Here is a 22,000-nt window from a genome sequence, read left to right on the forward strand (position 1 = left end):
TTTTTTTAATTGTTCTGGGAGGTGGGCTACAATACTTACCTTAACTTCATTCTTGGGATAATTCAACTGGCACATTCATCATTTCTCTATTTTAATAATGAAATATAAACTTTTTATTGAATCATTAAAAATTATAAGCCCAAATTATTGGATTTGTAAATAGCTATTATATATATATTTTTAAATTACTTTGACAAATAACTTTATAACAAGTAACCTCAGACTAAATAGGTTATTTGCAGGGGGATAAAACTTTTACTTTATAAGTTTTACATGCAAACAAAATAGTAAGTTATTTTTTTGTTTCCCTTTTCCCTGGAGACATTCATTCACCTTGATTTTCTGAATAGGCCTAAGGAAAATAGGAAAAATATGTATTTTTTGTTTATTCCAAGTTTCACAGACTTAGAAATTTCTTCTCTGCCCATATGGTAATACACAAGAGACTCCTGCAATTGTTTGAGAATGCAGGCTACTATTCAAAAAACAGACATGGTAGGCAGTTTTTATGTGAAGATATTCTCCAAAGAATTGTTATTAATATTAATTATGGTCATATGAGCTAAGTTCTTGTGCAGTCTTCTGCAACTTTCCTTTTTATTTCTTTTATTGTGCTACTCATGGTACAAACCTATTCTAACTCTACCATATAATGAACTTTTCAGTGGACAGATTCTTTAGAAAATATTTGACCCCTGCAGACAAATAATGAAATCCAAACTAATCACTGGATGATAGTCATCTTTGTGGCTTAATACAGCTCTTTGTTGTTGTTTCCTTTAAAGATTTAATTTATTTGAGAGAGTGAGTGAGCGAGTGAGCATGAGCAAAAGAGCAGAGGTGGGGGGAGCTGCAGAGAGAGAGAGAAGCAGGCTCCCTTTGAGCAGGGAGCCCTATGCCTGGGGCTCCATCCCAGGACCCTGAGATCATGACCTGAGCTGAAGACAGATGCTTAACTGACTGAGCCACCGAAGGACCACTTAATAAAACTCTTCATAACAACTTTTAGAGTCTTCCACTGCCTAAAAATCTTTGGTGGCTCTGGAAATAGTAACTTGGAGATTATTTGATGCTTTTTGTGTGTGTGTGTGTGTGCTTTACAAATGAAATTAAAAAAAATTGTAAGGATTGGATGAGCTACTTTGGGTAAATTTTAATCAGCTAATTTTTTCTTTTGTCCTCTCTGCTCTTTATGGAGCTGTTGGATTTGGATTCTGACTCCCCCATCCCCTACTTCCCATTATCATTTTGAACATGACTTTCCTTTATTGTTAGGTATATAAAGGTTTTGCTGTTGTATTTTTAAGTTATTGGAAAGGCCCGCTGCATTATGTGGTATAATTACATGGTATAATCTATAAACACCAGTAATACACATTTAAATGGCTGAGGTAACTTTCAGACTGCTTTTTGTCTATGTCCTTAACATTAAGTTATCAGTGACAGACTCTGATGTGTCTAAATGATTAATTTCACATTTTTTCAGTGTTTTAATGTTGCCATGTGTTATACCCAAGGAATTGCCTCTGCTTGAGTATGTTTAAGCGTCTTCTAGGTATCTAGTGATGCAGTGATGTAAAGCTGAATTTTACATTACATTAAGTTACTATTGTTTTTTTTTAACAAATCCTTTAAAATTCTATTAAAATGTATATACTTCTAATTATTGAAAATGTGCGAATATGGAGTATGGTATAATGTTTGGTTGAAAGTATCAACAGTCTTAGAAGTGTGCATATACATATCATCTAACTCAGAAGTTGCATATTTAGGATAATTTCCTAAGAAAATAACCAAGGGTGGGGCGCCTGGATGGCTCAGTGGGTTAAAGCCTCTGCCTTCGGTTCAGGTCATGATCCCAGGGTCCTGGGATTGAGCCCCGCATCGGACTCTCTGCTCAGCAGGGAGCCTGCTTCCTCCTCTCTCTCTCTGCCTGCCTCTCTGCCTATTTATGATCTCTGTCTGTCAAATAAATAAATACAATCTTAAAAAAAAAAAAAAAGAAAATAACCAAGGGTGTGTACAAATATTAACCACCAGAATGACTTTTTACAATTTTATAAGCAAGCAATAATAAGAAATTTAGGAAAACAAATTATATATGGACACACACACAATAATATAGGCTCTTATATCAATAATAAATAATGCTATATAAGAATAACTAAAGGAATAAATGGTTTTCAGAATGTACTGATAATTTAATTTCAAAAACATCATATACAGTATGAAACTACTGTTTTATATCTGTATATGAATGTATTTTCTGTATACTGACACTCAGTATACTCAGTGCCAAATCCTGTCATGTATATTTCTAATATATTCTCTCTTTTCTATTTTTACTGCTATTTTTGTATTTGAGGTGGCGGTAGCTAATGTTCTTCAGGCTAACATGTCAGCTGATTGACTTGGCATTGCATGGAGCACTGGGTGTTATACACAATGAATCATGGAACACTACATCAAAAACTAATGATATACTGTATGGTGACTAACATATCATAATAAAAAAAATTAAATAGGTTAAAACAGAAAAAAGAGTCTTATAGTCTCTATACCATCCTTCATACTGTCTCTAAATAGCACAGATCATATAGCTATTGGATTAAATGCTGTTATTAAATTTATAATTTAACATAACTTTTTCACTATGATTAATAGGTACACTCTATCAGATCATTTGCCAATAACATTCTAACTTTAATCTGCATGAATAAAATATTAAATTTGGGAGAAGAAATGACAATGCATAAACTGATGAAAAGAAAGTATATAATTTTTAACCCAGAAAAGAAAAATATAACCCTGAGTATTGTTTCAAGCTTCAATTTCCACATTTTTTTGTGTTAAGGGGAAGTTTTCCAGCTAAAGCATCTTGATTAGCAATAACATGTCAAACTGAAGATCAAAAGTACCACATCAAAGCACTTTAAGATCAGCCTGGGAGGGTCCCTGAAAGCTTCATCTCTGTTTTCAAACCTCTCAGAACCACTATAGGATTCTTACCGTCACTGTTTTTTTGTAGGTGAGTCGACAATAAACTAAAAACAGGAAAAAACAATTGTTATAAAATGCAGCGTTGTTGGAGATGCTTATCTTATGAGAAGAAAGTTTAAAAGTTGGAAGTAGTGGCATTTTTCCCCTTTATAAGTTATCTATAAGACAGCACAGCCACTGTGACTTTCATAGTGATTATCAAAATATCACCTGTACAGAAGCAAAATGAAGGTGGAAAAGGGTTTTAATAAGATTTAAAGATTTTTTCTATGAAACTTATTATATTTCATTAATACCAGATGTTGCAATTTAAGAATTTGGTTTCCATTTTTAAAAAGGAGAATGATAATTTTTTTCTACTTGGCTTTTCTCATTCTTCCTTTGAATTCTCTGATTTCAGATATTTTTAAATTTTATTTCCCGAAGAGTTGTAAAACAAATTAGACACAGAAGATGCATATCTAATAAACACTGTATTTGCTAGTTTATTTTAAAATCATTTAAAAGAGTAGAGTTGCATTTTACAATGTTGTAAAGGAAAAGAAAAAACAAAAATCTGCAATTTTAAATGAAAATCCTTCTTATTTTGTAAGACTATTTAGCTACTACTTAAAAGCAAAGAGAGAAATTAAACAATATACCTCATTGTCTCTTGTTTTTGAAGACCATATACATTGGGTTACTTTTGGACACTTTTGCATTACACGATACTTGTTTTCGCCTTTATTAGTTAGTGTTGTGAAATATATTAAACTATAGTGACATATCAGAAGGAGGTATTCTAAAGGAGAAACATATATATATATAAGACATATGTAAAGGATAAATATATATATAGTTATAACATATATAACATACACAACATGCATGTAATATGTTGGTTTATATGTATATATATGTTAGTTATATAGTGACAGGAGGACGTATTCTAAAGGATATATATATATATATAAACATATGTAAAGGAGAAATATATATAATTATAATATATATAGAACATATATAACATGTATGTAATATGTTTATTAACATAATACTTTGTCATGATAGTATTTGTTTGGTATGAGGAATCACCTACACTTTGGATATGTACTTATGTCATTATTTATAATATTCTCAGTTGATAAACTACCTAAATTAAATGATAGTCTCAGATAGTCAGATTTGAGGTTTGAATTGCATTGCACTCAAATCTTAGAGTGAAACAAGGAAGCATATCTGATAGCTTACAAGTTTGACCTCTGCAATTACTGTTCATTTTCTAAGCTTTCCTGGGTGTAAATGCATATTAAATTGCCTTTTGGTGCCAGGAATGACTTTTTCTCAGCCAAATGACTCTCTTTTGGTTCATCAGTTAGGTATGTATTTTATGTAATTTAGTAATGCAAAAGTTATTCATTCCAACTTATAAATGTCCATCTTGGACATTGCATGCGGCCAGCTTCATTATCTTACATTATTATAAAAAATGTGTTTGTGCTACTAAAGTAAGTTTTAATGCTTATCCTTTTTAATGAGTTGTGCAGGTCATCAAATATAATTTCCAACTTGCTTAACCCAATTCAAGTCAGCATTTGTAGAACGTCAATTGGGTCAATACTAGTTCAAAAGAAAAAATTTAAAAATCAATGAACATCATATGAACATTTTAATTTTCACTCTTTAACCTAAACCATGCTCCATATTTGGAGGATTGACTATTACAGATTCACTTTGAAATATTCCATTTTCAGAAGTGTCACTATCTATACAACTATCTGCAACAACTATAGGGGGACCTATTCAACTATAATTGTACTATTTCCCAGCACCTACATAAGATTTGACCTTGTTTGTCCAATGCCTTAGAGATTAAGTATAGCCTTGATGGATGAACTGCACATCATTTTCAAAGGAAGGTTTTCTGAGGGATGATGCTGAGTTTACAGATTTCCAGTGTGGCTAAAGCTAGTGTCTATTTAATCTTATATTCCAGATGGTCTTTTGTGACCAAATGACTGTAAATTTAAAAATCAAGAAATTTTTTAATCAAATTTTTTAATCCTTGATAAGGGAAACGGAGAGTAAAATATTATTGATTTATTTTTCTGAGAGAGAAGCAAAAGAATCCAGTACTATTATGAATGTTAGCAGATTTTAAAATCTTTTTGGATAAAGGAGAAGTATATATAAATTTCAAGCAAATAAAAGTAATAAAGATCTTCAATTACATCCTTTTACAGGAAAAATTTTCTATAGAGAGGTTTACTACTACTGATTTAGGAACAGGGGAGTTATTTAACTCTACTCTGAATGCAAACTGTTACTAGCAGCTTACTTTGGTATAGGGAAAAAATTCTCTCTCCATATCTAGATATGGACATAGATATATATAGATAGATATTTACAACTACCTCTATATATTAAATTTCTTTATCTATCTATAGATAGATACCTATTTAGATCTAATATAGATATGTAGTCCAAATAAAGGGCTAAAATAATTTATGTAAAATAACAATTATTGTTTTCAGAAAGATACAGGAGTTGATTGAGAAGGAAGAAATAAACTGAGAATGCCATTACTCTTGCTCCTCTCTCTAGTCCTTTTTTACCAAGAGCACTGGGTAAGATTACTTACAAGAGAATGGTTTTCTTCAGAAGCTGTTACCATAAATAAAGCTGGCAGTAATATGTGCCTTTTCATTTAATGTTGATATGTTGTCGGAAATGGATAACCATAATTACTTGATCTGGAGAGTAAAAAAGAGTGTGACTGGCTCTTGGAGTTAAGGTTTTTGGAAGAGTCACTGGATGGACATATGCTGTAAGCAATATATATCAGCCTAAATAGACAAACATCCATGCACCTACGAAATATAGTCATGACTCAGATACAAATCTATGATTTTTTGAAACAGTTCTTAAATCCCTAATTATGCTGGAAGACTTGGAAACACAAGAGAGAACAGCTTAACAGTTAATGCCTTCTAAAACCTTTTTTTTTTTTTAATTTATCTAAATGTTTGTCCTGCCACTCCTCTACTTAAAACATTCCAGTGACTCTTCATTACTACAAAGTAGAAGCCGAAAATTATACAGCCTAATCTCATCTGAGTTTAGGGATGTCTCTGACCTCTCCTCCTACTAAGTTGTCCTTCTGGCCTCTTGGAGCAGGTCATTGTATTTGTGATTCCCTATACCTGACCCCCCCCCCCCCGCACCACTTCAATATCTCTACAGCACATTCCTTCCCATCCTCCAGGTCCTTGCTCCAATCTCAAATGCTTAGAGGCTTACTTAAATGAACCTACTGAACCTATTGAAAACTGTGACCCTTCCATATATACTTCAAATTCCCTTCCTTCTGAGCTACTTTTTCTATAGTATTTGAGTTCTGATACACTGTGTCATTTACTTATGTATGTATGTATGTATGTATTTAGCCTATTGTTTTTTACCTGCCTCTCTTCACTAGAATAACAGCTCCATAAAAGCCTGAATCTTTGTTTTTCTCAGGAAGGTATCTCCAGGAACTTGAGGAGTGTCTGTCACATTGTAGACATTCAATAATGTTGAATAAATAAGTGACTTATAATTGGACCCCAAACACTTAGATTTAAAGTATGTAAAACATGTTTTAACCCCCAAAGAAATGTTTCTTTGAAAAACATGCATAAAAGTCAGTCCATTGATTGAGGAAGTGGTATCACAGAGGAATTCAGGCCTATATAATAGAGCTCTCATATATTCATTAAGATATCTAATGAAAAAGTACACTTGTTTAATTGGTCATTTGTCTAATTCAGAAATAGTGCAACATGAATTTTACATACAAATTATTTTTTATTTTCTCAGCAGAATAGGCTGGTCTGAAAAAATAAAGATATTTTGATATCTGTTAAGACAATGAATACATGACAAACTTAAGACTTCCTTTGTTCAAGATAACATTAAATAAAGGAAGTTTATTCCCAGTGTTAAGTTGGTGGCCAGTGGTGTAGTTAATTAAGAGAAAATGTCAATAGAACTTAACATTGTCACAGCATAATGGTTCCTGCTGCTAGATATATGTCAAGAGAAAGATAAATAAGATGAAGTGATTTATTAAGCAGTGCCACACTCCAGGCAATGCATTTCTAGAGGATTATAGTACTCCTTGGGGGGTGATGTAAGGCAGAGGACTGAGGACTAAGTGGCCTTGACTCTGAGAGTAGTATAGCAATAGTACAGAAATGTAGTGCTTGCTGCAGCCCTGCTGATATAATAAAGTTACTTTATATTTAGAAGGAAAGGAGAGACCATCAGATATTAGAAAGGATCTAAGGTAGAAGAGAAAACGGTCAACAATTCTTCATGACTTTGTAGATAATTATGTGAAATCATACTATCTCAAAATTTCAAAGCCAAAAATATTACAATCACCTCTGCTTAAAATACAGACTTCTCAAAAAATTCTATTTTAGGCCACAAATGATTGTTGCTTTAGGAACTTAGTAACTTCTTTCAGCAGAAACTATGAAAATAATTTTTGGAAAAGTCTCCAAATATCTTTTATTCTTTTTCAATAATTTATTTTTAGATTATTAATATTGATCAAATAATATCAAAGACAGTTTAATTTAGAATTAACCTTGTGAATACTGACATGGCATATTCTTTGCTTTAACCCACAAATTTAACTCACAATACCATTATGTGCTTTGATTTTATCAGATGGAAGTCACAAATTTTACTGGTTACTTAGAAATTGTTTTCATCTTAAAATTAACCTTAAATCTGATGTTATATATTCCAGTGCTGCAATAATATAAACTAAAGGGTACATATATTTAACTGTATTATTTATAACTTTCCTATGCATTATATTGTATTTCAAAAGTATCTATAAGCATTGCATGTATGTTAATGATGAAACTACAGTTTAGCAATTCTTAAATTTAAAGGAATTCCATCAATGAATTTAAAATTTTAGCATAATATTTAATATGGGTTATATTTATTTATAAGTGATAAGATTGCTTTTAGTTTTATCAATATATTAAACAACCAAATAGTTATTGATATTGCAAAAGAATGAAACTGGATTATTACCTTATACCATAGACAAAAATTAACTCAAAATGGATTAAAGACTTGAATGTAAGACCTGAATCCATAAAACTCCTGGAAGAAAACATAGGTGGTAAACTTCTTGACATTGCTCTTGGCAATGAATTTTTTTTTTGGATTTGACACCAAAAACAAGGGCAACAAAAGTAAAAGTAAACAAGTGGGACTACTTTGAACTAAAAAGCTTCTGCACGGCAAAGGAAACACCAACAAAATGAAAAGGCAATGTATCGAGTGGGAGAAAATAGCTGCAAATCATATATCTGCTAAGGGGCTAATATCCAAAATACATAAAAAACTCATACAACTCAATAGCAAAAAAAAAAGTCTGTGTAAAAGTTGGGCAAAGGATCCAAATAGACATTTTTCCAAAGAAGACACATGATGTTCAATATCACTAATCATCAGGGAGATGCAAATTAAAACTGCAATGAACTATCGCCTCACACCTATTAGAACAGCTATTATCAAAAAGACAAAAATTAATAAGTGCTGGCAAGGATGTGGAGAGAGGAAACCCTTGAGCACTGTTGGGAGGAATGCAAACCGGGGCAGATGCCCTGGAAAACAGTATGGACCTTCTTCAAAAAATTAAAAACAAAACTACCATACATTCCAGCAATTCCACTTCTGGGTATTTAACCAAAGAAAATGAAAACACTAACTTGGAAAGATATTTGTATTCCCCTGCTCCTTGCAGCATTATTTACAATAGCTAAGGGGTGCCTGGGTGGCTCAGTCATTAAGCATCTGCCTTCTGCTCAGGTCGTGATCTCAGGATCCTGGGATGGAGCCCCACATCAGGCTCCCTGCTTGGCAGGAAGCCTGCTTCCCCTGTCCTATTCTCTCTGCTTGAGTTCCCTCTCTTGCTGTGTCTCTCTCTGTCAAATAAATAAAATATTTAAAAACAAAAGCAAAACAAAAGAATAGCTAAGAAACAAAAGCAACCTGAGTGTCCATTAAGATTGATGAATGAGTAAAGAAATATGTTATATATAGTCATACATGTTATATATGCATATAAATTTTTTCATTCTTTTCCATGTCTGAATAATATTTCAGTGTATATCATGGAATATTATTCAGTCATGGAAGAAAATGAAATCTTGCCATTTGCAACAACATGGACAGCACTTGAGGGCATATGCTAAGTGAGATAAGTCAGACAGAGAAAGGCAAATACCATATGGTCTCACTTACATGTGGACTCCAAAAAGCAAAACAGATTAAAAAACTGAGCACACAGACACAGAGGACAGATTGGTGATTGCCAGAGGCAGTGCAGGCCAAATGGGTAAAAGGAAGCAAAAGGTACAAACTTCCAGTTATAAAATAAATAAGTCACAGGGATGTAATGTACAGCATAGTGACTATTGTCAATAATACCACATTACGTATTTGAAAGTTGCTGTGAGTAAATCTTAAAAGTTCTCCTCATAAAAAATTCTGTAGCTACATGTGCTTATGAGATTTATTGTGGTGATCATTTCACGATGTGTACAAATATCAAATCATTATGTTGTATACTTGAAACTAATGTAATATATGCCAATTATGCTTCAAAAATTATTAAATATTCTAAGTTTCAATACTGGCCTTGTGAGTGTAATAAGTAAAAACTGAAGTACCATCATCATCATCATCATCATTTCAATTCTGGAATGGATCCAAATGGTCCTAAGCTGCCATCAGTGACAGTCTGTGAGCATTGATTAGTTTAGGAAAATTAGCCTTCTATATGATGTTCATACTCAATTTTGTGCTATTTTAGTTACAGATTTCAAAACATAATTCCAAAAATAAAACACATTTACACAGTCCTTACAGATTTATCTCCTAAAATTATTCAATCTTTTTAAGGACTTAATATATAAATTAGAAGCATCCTGAATCAAAACATAATTCCATTCACTCCAAGTTCATTATTTGTTGCATCTTGGGCCCTGCTGTGCTACAGTTTATCACAATATATGTGATGATGATGTACTTACATGGGAAAAAATGCTTTTAGTTTTTCACATCTAGCTGAATGACAAAGTTATTCTGAATTTTTTAGTATATAGTTTTTACTATAAGCATTTTCATCAGCTAGACTAGTTTTCCTAATATATTTCCTTATGCTTAATTAAATGTTTCTTTGAAATAAAGCTTATCTTCTGTGAGGTAATTATGAGTGTATAAAGTTTTAAATAATATGGTTGATTCTATCTCTTGCTGTGGCCTGCAAAAATGTTGAGGTAATTACAATGTTGAGTGCCTATTTTGTCATGCACACAATTTTAAGTGTTTTATATCCATGAGCAATCAATTTTTCAAACACCTGATGAAGCAGGCAATTATTATTCAGAGAATTGAGGCACCTAGAGGTTAAGCAACTTGTCCAATGTCATATAGTTAGTAATGGTAGATACAGGATTTAAAACTGAGCTCTATCTCAAAGAAACACAAAGATATGCAAAATAGTTCTTAAATTAGATATTGATGATAGAATCCTACAATGTTAGAGCTGAAAGAAAATTTTAAAATTTAGCACTTTATTTTATAGATCAGAAAGCAAAGATAGAATGACTTGATTGGACAATTCATTTCTTCCGTTGTCACTAGGTAAAAAATAGGTTCCAAGTCTGTGTTCCTCATTTTGATAGGTCATGACTTTGTATGTATTTGACCTAATTACAGTGTGCCAAATAGCAGCATGCCTGTAAACTCTAAGCTCATCATGACTCGTGGTTTCCTCAACATGATAATTATGATTCTGTGATGGAGCTATGTGTTTACCAGTTTGTTTCTCTTGAACGTTGAAAGCTCCATGAAGACAGACACCATGCTGTCCTCCTCACCCTCGTGACTAGATAAATAATTCTTATTTAATAACTAAACAGATGTTTGCTGGAGAAAAAAGAATTTGAAATCATACAGGCAGAAGAAATATTATAAGTACATGCTCAAGTACTATAAAATACTTGGATATAAACATTAAGTGCTAGGAAAGTGAAGCAGACAGGATAAACTACGTAGCTGCCCCAAATGGATTGCTAATTTAGAGTCGAAGAGACAGAGCTGTAAATATAAAGAGACTCTATAAATTTTAGTCATGGCCACAAATCAAAGAGCAATTTTATGTGTCCACAGCATGGAAATATGGGTCATGCATCGGTGTTTTGTTAAATCTTAATATAAAGACGAACGATTGTCATCAAGAAATGTAGCTTACAAATAAGGGACACTATTATATATGATGAGATATGTGATGTGAATTTATATATTATATTATACATTGTAATTTCTCTGTCTTAAAATTGTGAAAAATTAAAGTCTATGCCACATTCAAGGGTATTTAACAAAAGTATCACAGGACTTTATTACTAATCAATTTTGTAAACCACAGAATATAGTTGGCTTATAAGTATGCATCTTAGTGCTAGGTCAACTGTCATTGTTAAACTTTTAAATATGTATTCATAGGTGAAGGGAGAAATATGGATTCAGGTCAAACAAAAATTGAATTTCCAAATTTATATTCTAAACTGATGGTCTCTATTACCACCTATAGTCTTTTGATCCCAGTAGTTTAACTTTGATCAATCCTAAATGATCTTTAGAATAAATTTATCTTGGGTGATGTCTGACCCTATTCCTGTTACTTAAGCTGAGGGGTTTTGTAACATGATACCGTAAGTACTGAGTACTACCATGATATCAATGCTATTTTAAAGGATCCATGACACCTCCTTTTCCATCACTTAAATTTAGATTTTTTTAAAAGATTTTATTTATTTATTTGACAGAGAGAGACACAGCGAGAGAGGGAACAAAAGTAGGGGCAGTGAGAGGAGAATCTGGTTTCCCGCTGAGCAGGTAGCCCGATGTGGGGCTCGACCCCAGGATCCTGAGATCATGACCTGAGCCAAAGGCAAACGTTAATGACTGAGCCACTCAGGCGCCCCTAAATTTAGATTTTTTAAAACTTTTTTTTTTTTCTTATAGCACTTGGGGAAGAATAAAAACCCAACTCAGAGTATCTTAAAATCACTTTTCAGTGTTGATTTTTTTTTTTTAAATGGCTCTCAGGAAACCACTCTTTTGTTTCCTTAAATACTAAAATAACGCTTTTAATTATGTATGCATTCTTAAGGAGTTCAAAGTAGTCGAGAAAATGTTTTCACCAGTTCTTGTTCGGTAAGCATTTTATGAGCAGAAATCTGATTTTTTTGCCTCATATGCCTTGATGACTTTCAACTCTTCAAAAGCCCAGTTTAGCATGAGAAAGGATTTTCTGGCTCAAATCATGAAGAGCTGGTATTAAAATAAATGAACTTCAGGGGCATATTACATACTTATAATTCATGGAATCATTGCTTAGCAGCTCATTACAGTTCATTGGAAATGTAAACCAATGGATTCCCATCTTAGCATCCCTGCATTGTTTTCTATCACACAAATTACTCATTCCCCACACCCATAAGGACCCATGACACCTATCCATAAGGATAGACTTAGAATAGTATCTGAGAACGTGAAAGCTCAACTACTTTTTTTTTTTTTTTCTTTTGGTGGTGAATTCTGGTGATAAAATGAAAGAAAATGAGCACCTTGTCATGTTTTAAATCAGCATGGGGAAATTCTCAAGTGGATGTGACAGTTCCCAGGATGCTTGGCACTCCCTTTGTTAAAGACTGCCAATCATAATTAGCAACAACAGAGATGTTTTTTGAACCTAAATAACAATTACAGAGAACTTTTTTGAGTTAATATCCGTAAGAACAGAAAGTAGAAAGAAATTTGTCTCTATAGTCCGGTTAGCCTGTCACTGGGAATTACTCTCATTTTCCCTGCGTTCATTAGGGTCAGTAAACAAGAGTTAGCCAATATCATTTTTGTTATATTCAAATTGAACATGAACGATCAGATAACATTACAAAGGAATGGATTTAGCTACTGCATTACAAGGTTTGAATCCTTTGGGGTTTTGCGACTAGGACATTGATAAATTTTGTATATTTGATATCTACACTATAAAAATGGGTGTCTTTTTGAGTTATTCTCCTATGCAAAGTTTTAAAGAGATGATCTCTCATCAACAATCTCTTTAGTTGCCTAGTTTGATAGAGAAGAATGTCTGATTCCTTTTTGTGTGTGTGGAAATGAGAAAGTTGTGATTCTTGTAGCAGTGCAATCCATCTGGCAGTGGAAAGAGCTCTTTATTTTCTTCCAAAAATTGTCCTGGGATCTCAAAGACTGCGCAATGCCTCTCCCATTAACTCTTGAGCAGCAGCCATCAGGTTATCTTCTACTATTCCTAAAGGCCCCCTTTCTATTCATCACTGGCATCAGTGGAGCTATTTGATCTTTAAGAAAGCTTCAAAGGAATTATCTTTCTTTATTCTTTCCAATATAATTCTGTCTGCTCTTCTCATTGGAAGGGGTTTTTTTGGTCCCATTTGGCTATGGCCCATTTAGATGGTTCCAAGCCTGCTATAACTATATCTTTCTTATTTATGACAACACTCAAAACATCTAAGTTGGGCATGACATACAGCCTGCCCGAGAAACAGTAAGTAAACCAGTAGATGTAGTTATTCCTTGTTTTCCTTTTCTTCTTCCTATTCCTGCCATATAGTTGGTACTTAATAAATGCTTGCTGGTAAATAAACATATGTAATAACTTTAAATATTTTACAAGATTATAAATATTTGTACATTCTACAATCAGACAAAAGCAGCTGAGGCAAACTCTGAAATTTCCTTTTGCAAGTAAACAGCAAACAAATTGTATTCAACCATATGTGTGAAAAAGTCAGAGGCCTCCCATCCCCAGGCCCAGATGATATTAAGAATCACTTCACATAAACAAAACATAAGGGATCTTCAAAAAATCAAACCCTAGTTGTTTAAGTATGTTGATTGCAGAGAAATGCATGTAGACATGGAAATAAAGGAGGATATAAAATGACAACAAAACTTGCATAAAATTGGTCTCTCATTCATGCATTTAACTATCTAATTCACAAGCTTTAATGTTTTAGCCAAACAGATGTACTAAGTTTATCTCTATAATGGGCCATACTGCTTTTGCACAGTTGGATTCCCTGAGCTATTTTTCCAGAATGCTTTGAAGTTACAGACTTTTTTTAAAAATCAGAATTAGTAAACAACTGGCATATATTTATCATTTTTCTTTTAGCTGTCCCTAAACTGTTTTTTCAGAAATACATCCGATAATACATGAAACGCTTTTTATCCCTATTCAATCTGATCTAGTGACTCAGTAAAGACTGTAATCTGAATAACAGCTGTACTTCTTAAAAAGACTATATTTTTGTTGAAAATTATCACTAATTTTAACGTCATTGCCTGTCCATGGACACTGTCATTGACTGATTCTTTTTTTCATAGAGTTTAGGAGCTTTTCCTTAATTTATTTTTAATCAAAATGTAAAGTTGCTTTCTGTATCTTTTAGTGAATTGACCTTTTCATTGTTAGGAAGAATGGCAACATTTCAGAGATGAAGTAGTTAACCATATGCAATTCCACATTATCCATCACTAGAAATTTGTATTAATGTACAATCAACCTACAGGCTGTACAATTCATTTAAAGGCTCAGTTGGGATGGAAAAGCTTAATGTATTTATAACTTTTGATATCTGTGTCATGTTTACATAACTAGAAAATCATGTTAACCATATGGGTAATTTTACTTATCTTTTTCTCTTGGATGTGCCCCCAAAATTAGTTTGGCTACCTGGAGGCAGAGTTCAGAAAGCATGTCAACATCCTAAGAAATAAAGGTTCAGCAAATTGGATACCTTATTTATAAGTTCCTCATCTTAGCTACTTAATAAAATACACCAGTAGAGACATTCTGAGTAATTTCCTGTTAGGTTTAGTGAATTTAGATCATTGGGGAACACATTATAATCTAATAAGCACAATATTGCAGTTAATGCCATGCTTTGTTTTGTTAAGTGTTTAGCATGTATTTATTCATTTAGTTGATCAGTTCGTATTTATCAAGCACTTAATATGTACAAGACACTGAGCTATAGGCAAAGGGACTATAAAGACACTGTTTTATGTTCAAAGGACTCAGATGGAGACAAATGAAGAAAAGGCAATTACATAATAGTTTATAAGTGTTATAATAAATATATCTTCAGAAGTTTAGAAGATGGTTCCTAACCCCAGCAAATATTTCCTAAAAGAAGTGAATTCAAAAGAAGAAATAGAGATTGCATAGTAAATTACCATATGAAAGCAAAGAGTAAGAATAGAGATTAAGCAGGTTAGTAATAAAGGCATTTCAGGAACTGAAAGGAACAGAAGCAATGGCAAAGAGTCATGACACAGTCTTGTGTTCAAGGACAAAAGCCATTTGGCGTAACTGAACAATTAAATGTGAGGCATGGGTGGTAAGAGATGAGAATTGAGCCCGGGACAGGAGCCCAATGGTAGAATACTGTTCCTGTTCCAAATAACTCAGACTTCTAAACTGTGAGCATTGAGGAGCCAAGAAAATATTTAAAGAATGGGAATTATGTGTTTAGCTCTCCCTGATAGAAATAACTTGAATATATATGCAAGTATGTGGAACATATGTTTGCAGGGGACAAAACTGAAAAAAGAAAGACCTGTTAACAAGATTCCTATAGTTCAGATGAGAAATGAAGTAGGTCTAATCTAGATAACAGTGTAGGCTTATCTGTCTAGGTGAGACAAGCTTTTCACTTCTAGAAATATTTAGAAGGTAAAATTCATAGGGCTTGATAACAGTTGGATATAAAGGATAGAAGGAAGACAAAACCAAAACTGTTTTCAGATTCTAACCTGTGTATCTGAGTGGCTGGCAATGCATCAGCTGGAATAAAGAATATGAGAAGCTACAAAGCTTTAAAGTGTAAAATAAGTTCAATGTTTGGCATGTTGGAAATCATGGTGCTTTTGCTATATCCAGAGAGTGGTCTAGTGAACAGCTGGATATATAAAACAAAAATCAAAGAATGGGTGATGTAGGTTTGGTGGTCAACTGAATATTGGTGGTTATTAAAACTATGTACAGAAAATTGGGTGGATTGGGAAGAAGTAAGGTGAAAACAAAGGTTAATTTCCTCTAACTATACCAACATTTATTTTTAGACTGCTCATATCTATCAGCATCTCCTAGCTCTTTCTCCTCATTTATTGACGACTTCGGCACCTGGCTCATCTTCTTTCTCTCCAATCTGAGCTATCATTGCAGATGGTTCCTCTGGGCTCTCAGTTCCTTGATCAGCTTTGAAGTCCCTCACCAGTACTTAACTTCAGGAATCCATAAATACAAACTTCAAACTCCCTCACACTGATATTTCCACTTTTGTTCTTTGACCTCCTTAAGAACTCTATTCTCTCCCACTACTACTCTATTACTCTCCCGTTTTACTCTTCTTGAATTGTTATTATTGGTCTTTCTATTTTTTTATTGCTTCATGTACCCTACGAGCTACCATTTTAACCATTATCTTGCCAATAATCTAAAATCATTTGCTTTGTTATCCTTTTTCTATGTGCCTAACTATCCATAGCTGAGTCTGATTTGTTTTCATTTTTTACTTATCTGGTAAGCAATTATGTGACCCTTATATGAGTTATTTTATCTAAGAACTTCATAATTTTACCTGTTTTAATTCTTATAACAAAGTCATGAGACAGGCACAACCAGGATGTTCCCTACATCATAGGATGTTCCTATGAGGAACTCACACCATCATACAAGTTTGTGATCCCCAACCTGGACTGTAACATTTTTTTGTTTCATTCACTCTTTTTTTCTCTTTCTGGAATGCTCTTTATGGAGAAATTAACTACCATTCTGTGAGAAGGGCCACACTATCCCATGAAGAGAGACCATATAAGAAAACTGAAGCTACAAGCCCTCAGCCAGCATCAGTTACCAGACATGTAACTGAAATGGACAAGCCTTCAGATTAGTTCATTTTCTGAGTTGTCTAGTTGAGTCCTCAGACATCACTGAATAAAGACAAACCATCCTTCCTATGTCTTGTCTAAACTTCTGACCCACAGAATCGGTAGGTTTTGGAGGATCTGGTGATGCAGCTACAGTCACTGGAATACTACCAATAACAAGTTCATTGCTAAATACAGTAAGTATCTTTCAAGTCTTACTTTTACTTGATTTTTTGAAATGTTTAATGTAGTTGGCCAAACCTGCCATCTTTAAATATTGTCTTTATTTGGTATGTATACCACTACATGCTATACAAGATACTTGGGTCTTTCTCATTACTCCTTATCAGTTGCCACTGAAAGCTCCTCTAACCCATTCCTTTTCTTAGAGCTCTGTCCTAGGCCGTCTCTGGACCAGTGGACTCAATCAGGAGTTTGCAGTTGAGAACAATTACTCAAATTTAATGAAAGATCTAATAGCAAGTGTGAATAAAAAAGAAGATGCTATTGAAATTTATAAATATTAAGGCAAAAATGTCATGTATCTTCATTGTGACACATATTTCTCCTCTTTAATATATGTGATAGGTTTGTAAGAAACTATCAATCCCCTAAGTATTTTATTATTTCATTCTGTGTGATGACAATAGTCTCAAAAAAGGAGTTTAGTAAGTATTATTCTATTCTAAAATGGTGAGAGTAATAGAATTAACTAGATAACTTTAAAGAATAGGGAAGATTAAATATTGAATAACAAAACAAAGATATTCTTTAGAATATAATGAAGTTAAAAGTTAAATCATTGGTAAAGATTAATTAACTATTAAGATGAAAGATAAGGGGCATCTGGGTGGCTCAGTGGGTTAAAGCCTCTGCCTTTGGCTCAGGTCATGATCCCAGGGTCTGTGATCGAGTCCCACATCGGGCTCTCTGCTCAGCAGGGAGTCTGCTTCCCCTCCTCTCTCTCTGCCTACTTGTGATCTCTGTCAAATAAATAAATAAAATCTTAAAAAAAGATGAAAGATAAGACAATATTTGTTATCAGAATCTTAAATTAATCAAAGTTTTTCACTGTCACTGAATATTTTTAATATATTAAATAATGTCTCTGAACAAAGAACCAGTCCCAACATGTCTTACATATGTAAATAATTAAACAGTGTCTGTTCTGGTAGTAAGCTATTTCATCCCAATAAGGCTATTTCTCAGAATGTCAGAGAAAGGGAAAAAAAAATTAGTGGAGGAGGAGGGAAAATCTGATCCTGAGTTTCTTGTTAACCTTACCTCTGACATTCATTTTTGGCTTTGTTGATGAAATTGAACCTACATCAAAAGATAATGAACCTTTTTTGTGGAAAACCTGCTGTGCTTGAGATCCTCTAGGAAAGGGTAGGAAATATTCTTTTCTGAGCATTTCTGTGAAGACCCTTTAGAACACTTATTGATGTCAGATACAGAACATTCTTAACTGATTCATGGCATTTGAAACATATTCCTTTTTCAGACTAAAAAGCATTTTTTTCTCCTTACCTTGCTGTACAAAGGATCCATACACAAACCACATGGAGTTGTAGAGAGTAGTAGAAGTCATTGATCCCATTTGTAATCGTGGAGGATTAAGCCAATTCAGGAGATAGACCAGAAGACCCACCAGAAGAACAGTGCCAGCGATGCAAGCCCATAGAGACAGATCAAATGGTGCAAGACAGGCAAACATATCCACTGTCTTTTCAGCCCTTCGAAGTAGTACTCCCACTGAGTAGTCCATATAGCGTGTTGTAAAGTCCACCACATTCTCACGATCCGGGGTGATGGTTAAAGCAGAAATCCCTATGTCGGCTCTCTGAGAAATTGAAAGAGAAAATATTAAATGAACAATGTGAAAAACAATTTGATTTGTGGTGCTTCAGCCTGCCTTAAGGGAAAGAAAACAGATGCCTCCGGCAACGTCTTTAGTCTTTTTATATAAACTGAAAAACACTGCAGAGATTTCTTAGAGGCAAACTCTGTGTAAATTTTGCATTTCTCACTGCAAATCTTGCCCTACCAGAGTCAGAAGAAATTACCTTGTTCATGTTATCAGTGCATGTGAAATCAGTGAACAATATTTCAGACCCAGTATACCTGAAGGAAATTGTCTCTTTTCCTTGGGTCATTTTATCAAAGCCATCATTAGCACAGTAGCAAAGGCAAAACTTATTCTAAAGAATTCTTTCTGAGAAAATGCTCCCAAGATATATAATTATGTTCTTAACATGTAAATTATTAAGCAGGTAAATTAAAAAACTCCCTCAACATAGCATTTTACTCTTGGTTTAGATTTCTTTGCATCAGAAATATACATATATTATATATATATTCTTTCTCTCTCTCTCTCTCTCTCTATATATATATATATATATATATTCTCTGCATCAGAAGTACATATATTTTTTAAATATTTTATTTATTTATTTGACATAGAGAGAGAGAAAGAGAGAGAGAGAGCACAAACAGGAGGAACAACAGGCAGAGGGAGAGGGATAAGCAGGCTGTTCACTGAGCAAGAAACCCGATGTGGGGCTCGATCCAGGACCTTGGGGTCATGACCTGAGCTGAAGGCAGATGTATAACCAACTGAGCCACCAAGGCACCCCCAGAATTTATATTATTAAGCTCTAAATATATTACAATTTGTTAGAACTTTCATATAGCTCTAAGCTATAAAGTCATTTGCTGGAAGTCTCTACCATGATTTTATTGTATAAACCTCAGAAATGTTTTAATGAAAAATTAAAGATTAAGTAGACCTAATTTTTTTTGGAGTAACAACCCTTCTTTTCAATGTGTATCTCTTTAGATTCGGTGATAGCACTCAAATCTACAATACATGCTGTTTTACATATTTGAAACATTTAGCAGAATTGCAGTGAGATCACAGAACAAATGGATTACATTTCAATTCCTTGATATGAGAACACACATTTAAATACCTAAAAGATGTACTTGGTTTGAAATAATGATCCATGGCTATGATTGAAGCTGTGGGAAGCTCCTTCCAGATAAATACAGACAATAGTAATTGTTGAACATTTTGTTAGTATTTTTCTTTCCTTTGCATTGTTTTATGAAGGAGTATAGAAACTGATTTTTTGTTTTTATTATTTTTTGGAGACCAAAACAAATAAACAAACAAGCAAAAACAAAAACACAAAAACATGGAAAGTAACATACCTAATGGAAAGCTAAACCAGTTCAAATAAATCTAGTCTCTAAAGTAGTAATGGCCTCAAAACTATTCTAAGCTAAATTTAAACTTCATGTGTGTTTGTATGTGTGTATATATCTATATTTATACATATTTTCCAGCCCATATATATTTGCTGCGAGGTCCAGCACTAAGTAGTTAAATAAATTTTCTTATCTAATCCTTACAATAAATCATGAATTATGTGTTTTCCCCTCCATTTCATAGATGGGGAAACTACAAGAATTAAGTAACTCATTTAGTTAGGCTAATAAACACACAATCCAGTACTAAAGCTTGGTTTTTCTTACTCCCAAACCTGTGCTGGTAACCACTGACACACTGCAAAAACTCCTTTGTTTTCGAAGTAACCCATATAGTAGGTGGTTAAGATAACTAGTTTTAGGACCATCTTTACCTTAAAAAAGTCTAAAATTTTGTGGGTTTTTAAAATTACACTATTTACATTGCAACAAGGTCATTTTAGTATAAACACTGTGAGTTTATAATTATTAACAGAGAGGTATTAAACTCAATAAAATTACATTAAAATGAACTTTCAGAGAAATAATTGTTATTGCTTTCAAACTCATGTATTTATTTTCTGTAGCTAGATATTAGGAATTAGGTCTTTTCAGGTTGAAAATCCACCTTGGATCCTTATCTCTCTAGTTCTGTCTTTTCTGAACTTCAGTTTATCCATTTGTGAAATGAACGTACATAAGTTTAGTGTGATTATTGTGAGTTGACTCGTTTATCTTAATTCAGTGGTGAATAAATATCTCTTCAAGATTCAATTAGGCTTTCAGAAGTTGTGTTTACTTTTCAGGACATTATAGTACTATGGATCAGTAATTTAGTAATTGATGCACTAGTGACCCAAAGCATTTTATGACTGAATTAAAATCAGAAAATTTCCCCTAAGGAAGGACTTACTGACAAATTGATGGAATACTTGTAAATGTTCGTCAATATTTTGCTGATAAATAATTAAATGTTTAACACTTAAATGATTGTGAATTGGAATATTCATATACTAATTCTACTAATAGATACTTAAAAGTATCACGAACGAATTTCTATAATGGAAAAAAGATATCTAGGGAACAATGTGTGCTTTCTCTTTGGAAAAGGAAACTGATTGTATTACATGTACTAAAATATATACTAAACATAATAATTACTTATCATTTTCCTATGGAGAGCTTCCTAAATTCTGGTCCACTTTTAACACTTGGCTATCCTGTTTTTAAGGAGAAATTCTCTGTCTCCTTGTGGAGGGTATATTGGAATTATTTAATGGCCTTATTACATGTAAATGTACATTACTTATTACAAGTAAATGTAAAATACTTTTATGTACAGATACAGCATAAGCATATATGCACACGTTTTCCTATCTCTGAGATTTGGATACACCTTCTTAAGGAAGTACCTCACCCTCTTCTCCAAAATCAGTAATACAGTAGATCATTTGGCTTGATATAAATATGTGATAGTCCTTACTTGTATGAAAGAAGTTTTACTGGAGCAGGGAAAAAAAAAAAAGCCAAGAACCACAGATTCATAAAGATAGCCCAAAAACTTCTTGAACATTACCAAAATACCAAAAATGATCAGAAACAAATGATCATTCCTGCCCTTCCTTCCTCCTTCCACTACCTTTCTTCCTTCCTTCCTTCCTTCCTTCCTTCCATACTTCTTTCCCCCCTCTGTCCATTCACCCTCCCCTCTCCCTTC

At 33.3% G+C, this 22,000-nt stretch overlaps 1 protein-coding gene across 5 annotated transcripts in view; it reads right to left on the reverse strand.

The window, feature by feature from the left end:
- Window positions 1-22,000, reverse strand: part of GRID2 (glutamate ionotropic receptor delta type subunit 2) — a 1,456,428-nt gene that overhangs the window by 280,858 nt on the left and 1,153,570 nt on the right. For all 5 annotated transcript variants that reach the window (XM_032861590.1, XM_032861599.1, XM_032861608.1 and 2 more), the window contains one exon: window positions 18,565-18,877. In XM_032861590.1, the coding sequence (XP_032717481.1) occupies window positions 18,565-18,877 (313 nt within the window). The remainder of the gene's footprint in view (window positions 1-18,564; window positions 18,878-22,000) is intronic.

This window comes from Lontra canadensis, unplaced genomic scaffold (assembly GCF_010015895.1).
Source record: "Lontra canadensis isolate GAN:19392208 unplaced genomic scaffold, GSC_riverotter_1.0 scaffold1, whole genome shotgun sequence".
Lineage (NCBI taxonomy): Eukaryota > Metazoa > Chordata > Mammalia > Carnivora > Mustelidae > Lontra > Lontra canadensis.